At 42.1% G+C, this 17,667-nt stretch overlaps 1 protein-coding gene across 1 annotated transcript; it reads left to right on the forward strand.

The window, feature by feature from the left end:
• The first annotated feature begins 973 nt into the window (after positions 1-973).
• On the forward strand, positions 974-14,360 carry ANXA8L1 (annexin A8 like 1). Its single transcript, XM_069864295.1, has 13 exons — positions 974-1,114; positions 1,220-1,266; positions 5,149-5,239; positions 5,505-5,599; positions 6,833-6,946; positions 7,811-7,901; positions 8,511-8,590; positions 9,095-9,154; positions 9,527-9,620; positions 11,415-11,510; positions 11,744-11,802; positions 12,415-12,537; positions 13,981-14,360. Exons 2-13 carry the CDS (start codon positions 1,246-1,248, stop codon positions 14,035-14,037), a joined length of 981 nt encoding a protein of 326 aa, XP_069720396.1. The 5' UTR covers positions 974-1,114; positions 1,220-1,245; the 3' UTR covers positions 14,038-14,360.
• The last annotated feature ends 3,307 nt before the right edge of the window (positions 14,361-17,667 follow it).

Below are 17,667 nucleotides of genomic sequence, written 5' to 3' on the forward strand. Positions count from 1 at the left end.
TGTTTACACGGCATCCCATGTGGGTCTGTGAATGTGAGAGGGGACAAAGCCCCTATACAGCAAGGGTTAAGACAGCTGGTGGGAGTATTTCCACCAGGGCAGCTTTCCATTTACAATAAATAAATAAATGCTGGCATGGGATGGATTCTGACAAAAGTCTAGACAGGAAAATATTGCTATTATATGACCATAAGATATTTCAGCTTATTTAACAGAAACATTTTTCCAAAGTAAAGTGTTAAAAACTGTACAGCTGTCTTTCATACAAACACAAAAAGGAAAAAAAACCCCAACATTTCACACTCTACTCCTAGGCCTTAACCTGTCACAGCAGCTAGTGCAAGCCCTATGATAACTTTGCTGGAATGGGCATTACTGAAAGTTGTTAGCTTTAAATGTGCTGGTCCTGTGCTAACCCAGAGGTATTTCTTACCTCATGCTACGCAAGTCTGTGGATGGCATGGGGGGGACATCCCAAGTGTCTGTACAGTCTGCTGCTTTATTGAGTTTTACTGTAAGATGTAGAAAGCGGATGGTGTGGAGTGTGCCTGTGTTTGTTGGTTTTATTGTTGGTTTGTATCGTTTTTTAAATAAGCTTTTATGACAGAAAGGAGGTAGAGGAAACTTAGTTAAGTTTCCAGAGTGCAGTTTTTCTCTGTTCCCATATTGGTAGAGTTAGGAAGGCTCTGTAATAATCAATGACTTACTTACTCTGTTGTAGAAGAACTCACCAAGTCTCAGTGGAGTTTTATGCTGAGAAATCACCTGGTTGTAATTTGTGTATTGTGTCAGAGCCAGAGGCCAAAATATTAGTGGGGAAGGGTGTGTGTGGAAAGGGAGAAGTAGTGGAAAAATTACAATGGGCTTTAGTCAACAGGGTTAAATGTCAGGCTCCTCACAAAGGAAACCTCCCTTGTTAAGCAACTTGATCTCTCCCTAGTAGATCATGTGTGAAAAAACAGGTTGAGTCACATCTGAAGGCGTTGGCCCATGGAATTTGTAGATAAGTATGGTTTATACCCGTGTGTTCCCAGCACAATAAGGCCAGTTATTCTCTGCAGCTTCCAGAGGGAATAAGCCTCCTGAGGAGTACAGTTATTCCGATTTTCTTAAGGTAAGTTTATTTAAAAGAACTATTCTTTCTTTCTCTACCCTCCACCCCTTTCAAATCTCAGTTTCCCTAGCTGTGAGGTGTGATATGTGTGGTTTTCTTCAACAGACCCAAGTATCACCACTAAGACTGCAATGGCATGGTGGAAGGCCTGGGTAAGTAAAAAAATACTGAAGTAAGACTCCTTGATTTAAGTTGCATCGGGCACTGTGTGGGAATAAAATGTCTTCCTTTAAAAATCAGTGTAGATCTATTTAGTGATTTTTGTGACTATGAAATAGCTATCAGCACTTCCAAAACTTTGATTAAGGAAGGTGTTTGCTTTTCTTCTTAAAGCCAGCAATCACGCTGACTCTCCTTGTTCCTCTAGTTGAGAGTGGTGCATGGGGAGTGCTCACTTATGTCTTTCTACCTGGTGAGACAGTACTGGGGAGCAGCAAAGTAACACAGCTTCAGTCTGCATTGTGTCTGAAAGTCATAGTTTCTTCTTCCCCCTTCTCTTGTGGCAGTGAATTCAGGGCAGTGGCCTGATTTGGTCCCTAGTTGTGCTGGCAGGCTGTGGTCACAGAGGGAGATGTGGTTGAGCCACACTGTCTTTTTCCTTGGTGGGTTTTTAATGTTGCAATGACAATGTGGACTTAGACTCCCTGACTGTCTGCTAGGAGCCAGAAATGCTGTGTATGTTCTCTTTCAAACTCTTGGGGCTTTGGGAGGAATGTGGCAGGATGGGGGGATACTTGTGTGATGTGCTGAAGCAGCCTCTGGGGTACCACTCAGGCCAGGCAGGGGGCAGCTGTGGTGATGCACACAGCTCTGTTGCTATCAGTGGCAGGTCTCCCATTAGCCCATGTGGAAGGCCAGGTTTACCCCTGGACTTCATATTTTCTATACAAAAGACCTGGAAGAGACCTGCTGGTGATGTGCAATAGAGGAATACTGGTAAAGGACTCTTCTTTCCCAGTCCAGTGCCCTGAACAGCACCACTGCTGGTGGTTCACAGGATATCCTCTTGACTGTTTTTGTTTCATCTTTGGAAAGATTTCTGACCCTTCTCTGCCCTGTTGTGAAGAAGGCTTCATGTTTCAGCAGCCTGTGCAAAGGGTGAGCTAAGCAGAGGGCCTCAAAGGGGCCACTGCTGCCATATGCCAATAAAGCTGGTACACAGGAAGGTTAGGAGGATTGTCTTGCCGTCTGTTAGATTAACTTGGGTGCAATAAATCATCAAGGAGCAAGAAACCACTTTGCACAGACATCACTGTTTTTCAGCTTCTCTGTTACTGTTTTGCAACAGAGGGGTGGGAACTGGAGAAACAAACCAAAATACTTCGGGGGCTGGGAAATACCAAGCTATTTCCTACTTTCCTTCAGATAGACTTCAGACTTTCCTGATGTCAAAACATGATTTTCTTTTTTCCCCAGAAACATTAAAATCATTATCTTCCTTTCTGCTGATCTCTCTCTCGCTTCCTATTTCCATTTGGAAGTTTTGTACAGTAAAACAGGTTATTTCCAAATCTTGGTGTAGCTCTGTCTTTTTCACTTCCTGCTGATCTGTCCCACTCCCCAAAGCTGAAAATCTTGTAAACTTAGAGTGAGGAAAGGAGAAGGAGAAAAGCCCTTGAAATCTCCAGTGATCTCTTATCTGTCGGTGTTCTAGGGGTTGGAGGCATGGAGAGGAGAAGACAAAGAATGGATGGTAGAAAATTGTTTTGGTTTTCTTCATTGTTTTGGTTTACTTCTTGAAATGTGAAATTTTCAGAAACACTCCACTGAAAAAACCCAGTAACCTCACCTGTCCCCAAATTCCAGCTTTTCAATAAACTTTCAATAAATTTGAAGATATTTTGGTAGGAAAATTTTCTATTCCCTTCCCCTTCATTTCCAGGTAAAACTTTTCAGCATCAGCTGTAAGGTACACGGATTCCTTTGCTTTTGTGCCAATTATTCATCTTCATATGAATGTCAAATAGATGCCTTGAGTGGTTTCAGTTAGGTAAATGTGGGATCAATTCATCCAGGAAACAAGAGTAAACTGAACAGGTTACTCTGGAAACGTATTGTGATTGTAGCTGTGCTGAAACAACTAAATACACAGAGAATGAGATGTACAAATGAGTCATGAGTGTGCTACTTGAGCCAAGATGGCTATAAATGTTTATTCAAATTAGTGGGGAAAAACCCCAAACTATTGTTTAAGTTGTTTCTGCTGCCTCTGAATGAAAGCTCAACTTTGCATTCTGTTTTTCTCTGAGTCACAAAGCACAGATCCAGAGTGTTTCTTTCACAGGAGCCCTTGTATGTCACTACAGAGTATTGTCCATCTTTTTCAGATCAAAATCAGATGGTTGAGAGTAACTTACTTTCCAGAGCTTCTGTGATGGTTCTAGCTGAGTTCACAGAGAAGCAGAAAAGGAGTGCTTGTGATGGTCCTAGCAGCTTAGCCAAACCTCCTGCTCCTGACTGATGACAAACCTTTGGGGGTGCCAATGCTTTAGTCCGTTATTTCTCTTTCTGCAGTTGCCGCTTCACCACAGCCCTAAATTTGCTGCTGAGTAGTTGCTGGGTGGGGATATGGTAGCACAAGAGTCTGTCTCTGTGCTGACTGTAAGGAATCTTCTGCAAAATGAAGACCTCTTCCAGGTCTTCCTGACTGACGAACGTACTGCCTCTCTTTTTACACATCATTGCCTTTTGCTTACTTGCTGCTGCTCCCAGAGCTTGGCTAGCAAAAGGGCCAGCGTGAAAACATGTGCCAGCTATATCTAACAGTGAAGCGCTCAAGAAGGACACCTGAGCTGGTTCATCCAGAGACAGCCTGGGCATCTGTGCAGTAGTGTGGCTGTGCTTCAGCTGTGGCACTAGGCTAGATCTGACATTTGTTGATGGTAGCTCCTGAGCATGCAACTATCCAGCCTCTTATTAAAAACCAAGAATACAAATGCTGAAGAGAATTTCACAAGCTTTCTTACCTGGCAAGGGTCACTTGAAGGCTTTTTCTCTAGGGAGGACTTGGATAAGAGACTAAGAGAATAGTGATAGAGCCTTCTTTAGCACAGGAGATAAGAGCAGAAGGGATCAGCACCACAGCAGGACGCTGCTGGGTGACACTGGGAGGTCTATTGTACAAGTCAGGTGGGTCAACCATAGTGATTCCTTCTGATCTGTAAGGTCTGATTTGAAGATGCTTTTTATCAGACGCTGAGGCCTCCCCCACTGAAGAGTCCATCAAATGATATTGATACCATTAGTTTAATATTAACCATAGCCCTGCAAGTAAATTTATGAGAATATAGTAGTTTCCTGGGGAAACTTAAATCTCTCAGCTGCTAAGGCCCCACTATCATATGATGACTGGAATAAGTCTCAGCATGTCTTTCTGCTCTTGGAATCTAGCACTAGCAGTGCCTTAAGGGTCTGTCTGGAGAATTCCTGTGTAGTTGGCCCTTGGTTCAGGTAAGAACTTCAAAGCTGCACTTCTCCAGATGGACCTCTTCCTTCAAAACAGTCTCTTGGCTCAAATGCTTCCAGCAGAGATACTTGCTTCTTGAAATCAGCTGTTCAAGAGTGAAGCAGCAGCAAGAGAATAAATCTGCTACCTACAAAAATGGTCTGTGAGAGCACAACTATTCTGTGAAATTAAAAATTTATGCGTAAAATCTATCTTGAGAAATGCATTTCCTAATACCAGTATAATCTGAGGACATACATATTATTTGGTTTTGTAGTTGATGGGTGAATAGGAAAGCCTAGCCTACTCAGCTTTTTCTGTCAGACTGGCTACACCTAATAATTATTGCAGCAGTGTCAGTCATGCTTTCTACTTCATGTTTCTGCCAGGAGCCAAAGGCTAGTAGGGGCAGTTGGAGGAGGAAAACTTGTGTTCTCTTTGGAGCTCTGACACAGCTTGACCCAACCCCTCCACTTTTCTGTGCCCTCATTGTGTGTAGGCAATAAATAATGCTAATTACTTTCCAAAATACTTTTTCTTCAACTGATGAAAAGCAGTGGTGAAAAGTCCTGTGTTTTTCTTCTTTCAGAGTGAAGCAGAGGGTGTGGCTGTGACAGGTGCTTTAAACTTTGACCCCACTCCTGATGCTCAGATTCTGTATAAGGCCATGAAAGGGCTCGGTGAGTTGGCTTCAACTACATGTGCAAATTCTGTGTTCTGCTTATAGTGGCCCAGTTGAAAGCCATTCCTAGAGAAAATTGCAGCCAGTGATACCATTTTTTCAATGTGGAAAATTAAAAGTTAAAGTTTTCTTGATGCATACTGAAACTTTTACATTATAACAGTGATGAACTAGGGATTGTTGTCTGAATGCTTGAATTGGGATTTTGGACTAGTCTCATCTTTTTCTGCGCACTTATTCTTGCTTATTCTTGCTCTCCACAGGGACTGATGAACAAGCTATAATTGATGTCCTAACCAAGAGGAGCAATATGCAGCGTCAACAGATTGCAAAATCCTTCAAAGCACAGTTTGGAAAGGTTCTTCCAAAACAAAGCCATATTCAGTCACAGTTTCACTGCATGCACAGTGTACTAAATGGGTGTGCAGTTCATCCTGCAAGCATGGTGTAAACAAAATGCAGATTTTCAGTAATTAAGTAGATTAATGCTTATTTATAAGGTCTTGGGGTGAATGCATGAAGTTGATTTTTTTGTTGGAAAAACTGGTTTTCCCCCCAAAGATTGTAATTTTTTTAATAAAATGCATTTTTACCATAAATACTTTTTAGGAAATCTATTTTAATTTAAAATATAACTTCTTATTACTTTCAAAGCTATGACAAAACCCCAAAACTTTTGAAGTGACATTTTAAGTAAAATATTGGTCTTTTTTGGAGCCCTCTTAAATGCTAAAGAAGGCTCAATTTAGAGACTTATTTAATAATTACATTTGTTTGGAAATTCTGAAAATGAAAACAAACTATGGTTATTGGCAACCATGTTTATCTGTGGCTCTGTCTTTCTGTTTTTTAATGAAGTCTTACATTTGTTGGAAAAACCAAACAGCAAACTCCACCACCACAGTAGTCTGGAGCTAGTTGTCTGAGTTAAAGTGGGAGAATGAAGGAAATGAGTTGGGAAAGAGCAATATAGACTCTTGGCTCAGCATTGAAACAAGAGTCTCAAGTGACCCTTGGTGGAAGGAGGACTGCCACCCCACTAAGAAAGGGAAGCAAATTAGGGGGGAGAGAGGGTGGCAAGTATGGGATGATGAATAGAGTGCTTGCATTCCGCTACTACATACCCTAAAAAACCTTCCTTGTAGTGAAAGGGAAGTTTGAAATATGTCTTCAAACAAACTGCATGCCTGATTCTGCTGAAGTCCTGGGTCCATGTTTCTAATGCAGGCTTTGGGAACAGGCTCTATCTGAAACTATATCCCTTGCTCAGTTCGAGGCCTTCAGCTGCATGTTTCTGTTCACTGAGTAAAGCAGGGTGGAGGGAGACTTTTATCATCCCTACTCTAATGCAGAATTAATTAGTACCTGGGAGAAGCTTGAATAATGGGACAACAGGGAATGTGGAAGAACCCAGACAAATTTCATTTTGGAGTTCAGTACCTTTTTCAGTCCCAGGCCCTTTTCTAATTAACTATCAACACAATACTGTCATTCAGCTTCATTGCTGTAGGTCGTGGCAGTGGAAACAGCACTAGACAGTATAAGCACCATCTGAAGCTTTTTATGTAACAGAGTGGTGTGTGTTTCACAGGACCTGATTGAAAGCTTGAAGTCTGAACTGAGTGGCAACTTTGAGAGGCTCATTATAGCTCTCATGTATCCCCCATTCAAGTACGATGCCAAGGAGCTCTATGATGCCATGAAGGTAAGTGAATTGCATGCTGATATTCAAGTATCAGCATGGATCCAGTGTTTATTTCCTGTAACTGTGCTTATTAACACATGTGATAGTAACCAAAGTGTTACATGATTAAGCTTGTTATTAGCAGTAGCCTTGGAGAAATAGTTAATTGTGCTATCAATCCATAACTGGAGGATGGGGGGTAAATGCTGGTTTTATATTTAGGAGTGCATGAGAATTTCTGTACTTACATGTCTTGTAGGATCTGGAGAAGGCAATAGGAAAAAACTCAGCTTTAGCAAGGAATGAACACCCACTGGTGACAGTTTTCAGTTAAACATTTCTTCACTGTTTCTGCAATGTCTCTCACAACCTCAAAGACAAAAAGTTAATGCCCTGATGCTCTGCCTGCGACATGAAATATTTAAGAAATCAAGGAGTGGTAGCACAAGGGTCAGGCTGGGGTTGCCTGGAATTCTACTTATTGATACTGAATGTTTTCAAGTTTCAGATGCAGAAATGTCTATCTAAATGGTACAAAGACAGGCTGACTAGGCAAACTTTGGTCTGTCCCCGTCTCTCTAACACTATAATCAAAGATCCAGTTCCAGAAATGCATTGCAGAAGTGCAAGTTTATATAAAATCTTCCTTTATGGAATTAGGTACCTCACTAAAAGAAACCATGTTCAAACCAAATGTGCTCTGTGCCTCCACTTTTTCGTGCTGACAGTTTCTCACAGCTCAGCATACAGCCTGATGCTTTGCAGCCATCTGACTCCTCATTTGACCACAATTCCCTAGCAATAATTTACACTCCATGACTTTACTCCATTAAATCACTCATGCCTTTCTCCAACTTTATTTCTCCACTATGTTTTCTGTTAAAGGGTATAGGAACAAGTGAAGATGTTATCATAGAGATTCTGGCATCCCGAACAAAAGCACAGATCAAAGAGATAATAAAGGCCTACAAAGAAGGTAAAGTGCCTGGTGCTCTGTTTTGTTTCATCAGAGTAATACATGACTGGCTGCTTGCAGGACAGGAATGGTGTTACCAACTAGCGCTATCAGGAGGAAAATGGACTCTTTAAAAACAAAAAAGTACAACCTAACTGCTTTCAACCTGGCAAAGAGAACACAGCTAAACTGAGGGAGTTGGAAAATCCCTTTCTAACTCTCCATGCAGCTAGAAGAAAAGGTCAACAGATCACAAATTTGGTTCAGCTTGGCCACACAGGCTTTTGTCAGAATGCAAAAACCTACAGCTATGCATTTTTTTTCTTTCCATTGAATACCCTCTTCTGTATTTGTAAATATTCCATATCTCTTTGGTCCGTTTAAGTACATCTCTAATGTTAGATCTGTGTTTATGCCTTGGACATCAGTGGAGTTAATGACTTGATTGGGTGTGAATGCTGACCTGAGTATCAATGAGAGGGTGAGCTAGTCTCAGCACTGTGTTTTTTTAACCCTAGCAACCTTCTTGACTTGTATGAGGCTGTTGTGTGTCCTTGGGTGGCTGGTGATATCCTGACTGTATCACCCAAATAACAAATCCTTCCCTTGTCCTTCTCTTTCCTTGGGTAGAATACGGTTCTGATTTGGAAGAAGACATAAAATCAGAAACAAGTGGCTACTTCGAACAGATACTGGTTTGCCTTCTTCAGGTAATGCTACAGAGGAGAAATGAGAGCATGCCTATCTTCACATTTTTCTCTACCTTTTTGAAGAAGGCATGTAATAGAAAAGGCAATGCAGTAGTGATCACCATGTAAACTGGAGACAAACATGTCACTTGGACTGGATCTATGTTTCAGCTTCAACATGAATGAAGCACGCAAACTCCCTCTCTTTCCAGGAGTAAGAGACCTCAGAACTTGGCTCTGCTGCAGGGAAACACCTCACTTTTCCATATGCATAAAGCCTTTGAACCCTACAAGGATCTTAGAAAACAATGTCCTGCAATTATGATCCACCACTCTCCCAGGTTCTATCCCCTTTAAGTGAAGGAATTAGCACTTGTGCTGTCTGAAACATTACTGCTTGAGTACTTTGCAAAAATGGGTAACTGAGAAGGATCATTGATAGTTGTCCAGAATGTATGCTGTGATCTTTATGTACAGAAGAATTGTCATGAGGCAAAATGATTACCTTTGGTTTTGTTCTCATAGGGTGAGAGGGACAATGCCACTCTCTACGTGGACACAGCACTGGCTCGCCAGGACGCAGAGGTACTCTCAAATGCCTATGGTCAGTGATATGCCTGCATCCCACCTGTCTTGAAGTTCAGACTGCTTTTGATACATGAAAGTATACAGATGTAGTAGACCGGGACCACAAAGAATAGGGAAGAAACATAAAGAGTACTGTTGGCTGCAGCTACTGCAGGAAGGCTGGAAAACATGGAGGTAGTGGTTGCTCCCTTTTGACTAGAAGATGCAGTCAAGTGTTTTCATATTCAACTGTTCTAGGAGAGTCTAGTTCACACAGTGTTTTAGGTTACTTTAAACCCTTTTACCCTAGCAATGCCTTAAGCTGAACTCTTTCTCTTTATCAGCTGCACAGACAGAACATCTCTCTAATAATTGTATGTTAAATTACAGACTCTGTATGCTGCTGGGGAGAAGATAAAGGGCACTGATGAGATACAGTTCATCACCATCTTGTGCAAAAGGAGTGCCACTCACTTGCTGAAAGGTATGGAGCAGAGCCCATACTTACAAGACTCTGAAATGAGAAATCATTCTAGTGAAAAAGAAGAGGCAGGGCTATAGGTGGGAGAGGTGTGTGGTCAGAAATAAGTACATTAAACTATCTCCTAATTCTTGGTCACTCAGTGACCAAAAGCTGCCAGCTGTTTTCATGAAAACTTACGAAAGTGCTGCTGAAAATCAAGTGGCTTGTCTAGGGATCCTTATACAGTGGTGATGGCTGGATGGTATAGCTGTTTCTGTAAACACAAGGGGTGGGAGAGACTCTTTCTAACTAGGCAGGAGCATGCAGTGAACAGACCCATGACTCCTTGGATGTGGATTCCTCTGGGAAAAAAAATCACTGGAAAATGTAGCTGGTTATTCAGTGCTGGGGAATCATGGGGTGCATCTTGAATCTCTGCCCCATGTTCTTCTGAGGGCATCAGAGGCTTCTAGCAGGGAAGACATTAACTTAGCTCCAGTTAAGGTAACCCTTGTCTGCCCACTGCCCTGTGCAGCGCAGATCTGGCCTTGTCATCTCAAGATTTTTGAGTCAGTCCAAGGTTCTGACTAACAGATTTTGTTATGTTGGCTGAATCTGAGCATATCAAGTACTGTGTAAATCAACTGGGATTAAACTGATAACTTTATGCCTGAGCTTTTTCAAACTGGGGTCTTCTGAAAATGTTTTCTGGGCCCTGGAAGCCAGGTACCCCTTGTTTCAAATTTAATCTTCCAGCATCACTTAAAAAAACAAACAAACAAAAAGTGGTCTCTAGTCTTTGACTGTGTCTGCCTTTAAGAACTGAATTTCAGCTAGTTGTTGTCAGAATGCAAACAATCTTTGGGACCTGCTGTATAACCAAGCAAGTAATTTCCTCTGTGTTATGGCAGCCTGTAACTGTTTATGTTTAAAACCTGGGTGCAGTTGTTGCAGCTAATGTTTGTTTTGTTTGTTTGGGTTTTTTTTTAATATGGAGAGTAGGCCTGAGTTGAGAAGGCTGTATCTCTCTGTTTGTTCTGTGGTATTTCCTTCCCCAGAAGTTTGAAGTTTCTGAGTGTAAATATTTATGTATCCAACCTTCAATGTCAAGCAAACTCATTAAGATGTCCACTGAATTGCATAGCAGTTTTCACTCTTTGTCAGTCTGAAAGATAGGAATCAGAACGGAGACATGTAATTCTAGACCCCGGGGTATGCAGGTGAACAACAATTCTGTTGCCAAGCTTTTATTAACTTGGAAGTTCAAATATTTTGTCATCTGCACGTGTGTTTTGTTCACCTTTTTGGAGTTGTCTTTTTTTTTTTTTTTTAAATTGTAGTTGAAATAACAAGTTTTCCCAAGCCATTGTTATAATTTAAAAGTTCAGGGGCCATAAGCAGAGTAGTGTCAGATTTAATTTTATTTTACTTTGGATCCTGAAGCTAGTGACATCAACAAATGCAAGACCAAATCATAGAAGTTATGCCTAACCTTCTGTTGTCTGCTTCATTTCTGTGATTAAAGACAGCTATGAAGTGTTGGGTTTCCAAATAACTATGAAGTGGCTGAACCTCATTTTCAAAAGAAGGCAGGGAACTAAGACATGTGGATGGGTTGGGGTTTTGAATGTGCTATACATTTTTGTAGCTGACTTCTAGGTTTGACTAAAGCTTCCTGAAGTTGGTGCAAGTGTGGCTATTACTTTAGCAGGATCTGTGTTTTCATATCTCCTCACAAACAATACCTGTAAATATTGGGCACAAAATGCCTGAGCAGTTGCTTGGTAAAATGTTGAAGTTCATTTTTTCAAACAGTGTTTGAGGAATACCAGAAATTGGCCAATAAGAGCATAGAAGACTCTATCAAGAGTGAAACTCGTGGTTCGCTTGAGGATGCCATGCTGGCTATTGGTAAGAGTGGCTATGTTTCATTCTCATTGCTTTTTGTCCTGCAGCAGTTGACTGTTGTGGGAGGGATTTACTTTATAAAGGCATTTGGTAGGAAGTGAATGATGCTTCTTAAGTCAGATAAACTCAGATTCCAGGGGCATACTGAATTAATGGAAAACATGTTGAATCTCTGTTACCTGCTGTGCTGGACTGAAATTACCATTGATGCTTACTGAGCCTTTTTGTACACCTAGTGAAATGCACCAGGAATGTCCATTGCTACTTTGCAGAGAGGCTGTACCATGCTTTAAAGGTAAGACTCTTTGTTGTAACATAATTGTTTTCATACTGGACTTAACTTGTAACCTGCCTTCCATCAGTTCAAATTAGAAGAGCCAAGCTTTTGGTGCAATCCAACAAGTTTAGTGCAAGTAACTGTAGAATCCCTTCGAACACCATGTGTAGAAAAGTACACTTTAAGCTTGAGATACAAAGCAAGCTTGGGTCTTCTAACTTAAGAGAGCTTTCCTAGCTTTGTGGAAAGCTGAGGTGAGTGAACATTTCTTCTATTGATGTGATCTCAGTTTTACTGTGAGTGATTAAACAGTATTGGTTGAAGCCAAGTGTTATATGAGTGTTGCTGCAGGAGGACAATATTTATTCACTGCCAGCTCTGTGGCATGTTTGCTTTTGTATTTGATGTGTGAAAAGACTTATGTCACGCTTCCATGGTGGGCTTGTGATATTGACAGTGGTCCATTGGATGGGCAGATAGGGCTTGGCCATCCAGAAAGAGAGGCAGATGTGCTATAGAACATGTGCCAATCAGTGTTTGAAAGGTGACGCCTGCTATCCTGGACCCGTTTGCATCAGCTTATCCCTTAAACACTGCTAACATGACAGACTGATATATCTGTTATTTCAGGGGGCTGGCACCGATGATGGGACTCTGATAAGGGTTATTGTTTCTCGAAGTGAAGTTGACTTAAATCTTATAAAGGCTGAATTCAAGCGTATTGCAGGAAAGACTCTCACCAGTATGATTCTGGTAAGCACCATCTTGGTATGATATTTCTTAGATATCGCATACATTCCTAACCTGTCCAGCACTGTGTGATGCTTACATGGGTGTTTTCAGTAAAGGAAGTAATTTCTGCTAAGCTTATTTCTGCTGAACTCACAGCTCTCCTTCATTAGGCCTATTAACAATCTTGAGAGACATACATGCCTGAAACATGAGTCTGACTATGTTCTTTCAGTAACTTGGCCAAAGCCAAACCTGACGAGATGCCACTCTAGGTTTTTTTATGGATCAAAATCTGTATTTTCACACTTCATGATATCCTAGATGAATCAAGGTTCATTTTAACCTCCTTGTTACACCTTTCTCACACTGCTGTGCTTATTTTCTCCTTTCTGTGTCTGCTGTCCTTAACTACCTCAAGCAAGTGCCATATAAGTCAAAACAGTGCTGGGGATTTTGGTTTGTCTTCTCTTTGTTGTTGATTTGGTGGGGTTTGGGTTGGTTTATTTTTGTGTGTGTGTTTTTTTCTGTTTGCTTTTTTGTGGGGTTTTTTGTTTGTTTGTTTTTTAAATGACACCCCAGATGAAGGCCTGGTCTATGCTGTGGCGAGATAGGTTTAGAAACAGAACCTTGTCAAAGCTTACTGTAGCTCTTGAGGGCTGAGTCTCAGCTCTGACTGAATGACCCTTCCCTGTTAGGGCTGAAATGCTGGAGCTTACCATTTGTCCTAAGGTCTCTGGGACATTACTTTCCCCCAGTGGAAATGGCACAGGAGCTCTATCCTTAGCAGTCCCCATGGGAAGTCTGGTTCTGTAATGAAGGCTGTTTCTTCTAATTGACGCTGTCAGTGTCTGTCATGTTGATTAATGATCAGTCTTCAAGGGTCTGTAAGGAATATTCATTTTTCCTGAAAAGTGAAACTGACTTTGCACCTGTCTTTACAGAACATCCAAAGGAAGCAATATTTTAATCTAGTTATATTCTCTGTAGTGCTTCTCTAGATCAAAATGACCATATTTGTGTTTTTTCAAAAAACGTCATGTGTCAGGACCAACTATACCATCCTTTCCCTTCTTGTAGGGGAGATAATTCTACACAAATACCCAGGGACAAAATCTGAGCACAACAGAGTGAGTTGCTCTCATTCGTGCTGACTTTGTGCTGCTCTGTGGAATGGAGCTGTGATCAATTGCTCACATGCATTCCAAAGAAAAGAATTGGATTTTTGATACGTGTTATTTCAGGTGGTAGCTACAAGCCTAATTTTTCCACTTGCTTTTGATGGTGTGTCAGCTGGCAGTAACTATGCTGAAGTCTGGCTTGCTCTTTCCAAAGTCCTTTTCCTGTGTGGGGATATTCCATGGACTGACAAAGTCAGCACTCGGAGTGTGCAGAGGAACTTCCGCACTCATGGTTTTGTTTTTGGTTTGTTGTTTTGTTTTTTTTTTTAATTTTTTCTCCTGTCAGGATGATACCAGTGGTGACTACAAGACAGCCTTGCTGAACCTCTGTGGCAGTGAGTGACAAAAAGATGCTGAAATGGATACAGAGGGAAAAATTAACAATGAATACGGGTCGGAAAATGTACATGTAGAAACTCTTTCTGTTGATCCAAGTGGGAAGGAAAAGATGATCTAATTAACAATGAAGATTTCCAAAGCACTCTGAAGAATGTGGATATTCATGACACATTAAAAGCTGTTCACTTCTCTAAAAGTTTTTCAAACACAAGCGGGAATGTTTCTTTTTAGTTTCCATTTTGTTCTGTGCAATTTCTCTCTTCTTTTAACACACTGTGCAGTGTGTGGCAATTAGACATAAAATTAAAGGCTTTCTTGAGTCGTTGAGCCCTCTATAGGTGTTTTACAAGTCTGAACAAAGCTTCAGCTGTCCTGAAGCCCTGCTAACTTCACTAGGGCAAGCTGGTACAGCACCGACCATTTGATGCTAGCAAGGTGGGTCTGGAAGGAGCCCCAGACACTAATGGGGTGTAAGCTATGGGTCAGAATGGAGAATTCAGCTCTAGGGGAGCTGACTTAGCAGCCTCATCTGCATAACTTCAGTGGGAGCTCCCCAAAAAGCCGGGAATGGCAGAGCCAAAGTGGCTGTAAACAAGTGAAAGTTCAAAGCTGTGTGCCTGATTTCCTTCTTCTGCAAGTGTCTGCAGAGGGAGACTGGCAACTTCAGGGAGTGGCATCAGTGTCATACTGTGGGGAAATCAAAACTGGGTGGATGATTTGGTTTTGGCGAACATCCCGCTCTTTGGAGCACACCTTTCTCTACTCCTAGTTTCACCATTGCTTCTCTGAGGTCAGTGGAGTCCCTCGGAAATTCCCCCTCACCTCCACAACTGCAACTACAGCTTGTTGAGTGAGGCCCCAGATCTGGACAGTGATGTGGAGACAACAGGAGAAAATTTTTTGAGAAGCAATGATTTTTCCACACTTAAGGCACATCATTTACACATGTAATTACCAAAAGCCATTGTGTTCAGAGACTTAGCTTTTCAGGTCAAATGGGTGACTTTTCTGGCAGAGGGATGTTTCTTCCCTTGCACTGCTGAAATGAGCAGTAAGAGTGATGAACTCAAAACGTTTTGGAGTCCAGGACCCAGAGCTGGGTATCTGCATCCCTTGGAATGTGAAGAGGAGGAGGCTTCAATCTCTGATCCTTTAAGTGCTTGTGTTTTCAGTGATATCCCGATTTCTTACCTGGACTAAAAGGAGCTCGAGGCGCCTTTCTAGACTGAGCATCACGGGGCAGTTCATCACTCAGTTTTTTGGGCACCGAAGGACCAGAAATCATGCGTGCCTCCTGCAGGCTAGAGGACCCACTTGATTTTTTTGGAGAGTCACTTGTTCCCATTGACAATGATTACCAGCCGAGCCCTGGTTTTCCTTAAGAGCAGGGTGAGGTGCTGACTTCTAGCTAGAGGCTTTCAGGAGCGGAATGGGCTGCCTGCTGCGGAGAAAACTGTGCCTGCACCACCACCTCGTGGGTGACAGCCTGTGTGCAGCCCGGCACCCCGAGCAGCGCCCAGGCTTCTCGGGCACAGGCACAGCGTGGTGAGATCTGCTTGCTGCCCTTTCAAAAATGCACGGCTTCCCTCCCAGATGTTCTAAAATCTGTAATGCTTTTGATGCCAGGCGATCCGCTTCATGCCGCCAACGGAAGGACTCTCAGCCAGCAACCACTTAGCCTTGGTATGGCAAAGGGGCTCTGCAGAAATGCTGCCTTCTGACCAGATGTGTCTGATGAGGCTTTAGTGAAAATATGAGCCATTCCCTCTGTGTTTACGCTCCTCTAAAGGAAAGGGCAAATGGGAATTTGTAACTGCCTAAACAGGAAGCCTGAATGATCTATAGGGTTGTACCAATGACATCTGAATCTCCTGAGGTTTGACGAAGAAAGCAATAAGTGATCCCAGTTTTAAGGGACTTAAAACATGCATAGAAAAGCCTGGTAAGAACCCAGCTCTTCAAACATATTTTTGTTTAGAGCTGTCTGTGATTTCATTAAAACTTTTGTGCCTCTATCATCCTGAAACTCCTGTTGCAGGGGTTATTCAGACCAGAGGTTCACTTTCTCATTGCCTGTGCTTAGCACGGTCAGGTAGGGTTAGTGTTGTTTCAGCGTGATTGTGGTCTCAGTTTATTAGGAACAGCTTGTGATACGTCAGGTGAATCGCTTGCAGGCTCACAGAAGATCAGTAGTGAAGCTGGGAAGGAAGAACAACTGAGGGAAGCTGATTCTATCACCATAATTGCTGGGAGAGAAAACAATTGTAAAACATCAACAAAGATTTAATTACGTATTGATTGCTGCTAAAATGTTCCCTGGGTGAACAGGTGCTTTAATAAAGCAGGATTAATTCCTAAACTGTTCTAACCATTCTTTTCCAAACACAAATACTGACCTAGGGCCTTTCTACTCATTCACAGTTTAAATAACACGATTTTATTTCTCAAAAACAAAGATAAAACTCAGCAAGGGGAAGGTAATAGGGGCAATATAAACAATGCCTAGGACTGGTGCAGCTTTTCCACTGTCTGTGTGCTATCATTTTTCTGCCTTCTGTGCCTCAGGAAGACCTGTGCATGGAGTGTCCAGAGACTGCATGAATGCTACCTTGCTCTCCCTCCCTGGGTGGCCGCTTTGTGTCTTTGGACACAGTGCATATATGGCACGAGCTGGGCTAACAGGCAGGGTGGTGGGGTGTAGGTATCTCTGCTCAACTGTCCTTCATACATAGGGATAGTTGTCTTCAACTGCTAGCTCTGTTCATGACACCTGGGAAAGCTAACACAAGTCTATTCCAGATATGATGCCAATGTACATGAATCATGTTTAACCCTTGAAGGCTTCCATTCTAGAGAAAGCTGACTTCATATAGTGTTAATTCTTCCAGCAACCCAGTGCAGATGTGGCCTGGAAAGGGCTGACCACAGGATTCCAAGGCAGCAGCTAGCCACAGGCAAGAAAACATTCTGCTTACGAGATATTATATCTCATTACTGAGACTTCTGGGGAGAAGAAGAAAAGATTGGATGGGTTTACTTACATTTCTATTTTGCAACACTTTGGAGTAATTTTTGGATAAAATGTATTTAGGCATTCAAAGTGATGTTAATAAAAACATTGTTCCTGTCAAGAAGTGGAAGAAGGGAACAGCAAATATCTTAGTTGGGGTGAGTGGAATATTTCTTTCTTATCTCTCCTTGCTTAGGAATGTTTCTTACTGGGGAGGAAATAATCTGAGAAGGATGTTCTATCTTACTTGTTCCCTCTGGTTGCCCTAGTAGCACACAGAGGCACCACTAGGTGATGTACGGTGGGGCAGGGAAAGGTCCTTGCCTGAGGCACCAGAGCTGGCACTGGGTCATCTGTGGGGCAGTCCAGACAGCACTGTGTTTTTTAAGAGCAGAGGGTGGGTTTGCCAAAATATAGGATGGCACAGCATGTGGCTCAAGGAGAAGGGGAGGTGGGTTGTGCTCATCTGGATGGCCCCATCAGTTGCTCTGGGGTGGGCTGAAGGGGAGTGGTCTTTCAAGGGGAGAGCATCCTTACTCCTGGGCAGATGGGAGCCTTTCTGAGTGGAAACCACTGATTATTTTCTATTCTTAAATTAATGATAAATTAACATTGATTTCTTAA

The sequence above is a fragment of the Phaenicophaeus curvirostris genome, chromosome 9 (assembly GCF_032191515.1).
Source record: "Phaenicophaeus curvirostris isolate KB17595 chromosome 9, BPBGC_Pcur_1.0, whole genome shotgun sequence".
Classification (NCBI taxonomy): domain Eukaryota; kingdom Metazoa; phylum Chordata; class Aves; order Cuculiformes; family Cuculidae; genus Phaenicophaeus; species Phaenicophaeus curvirostris.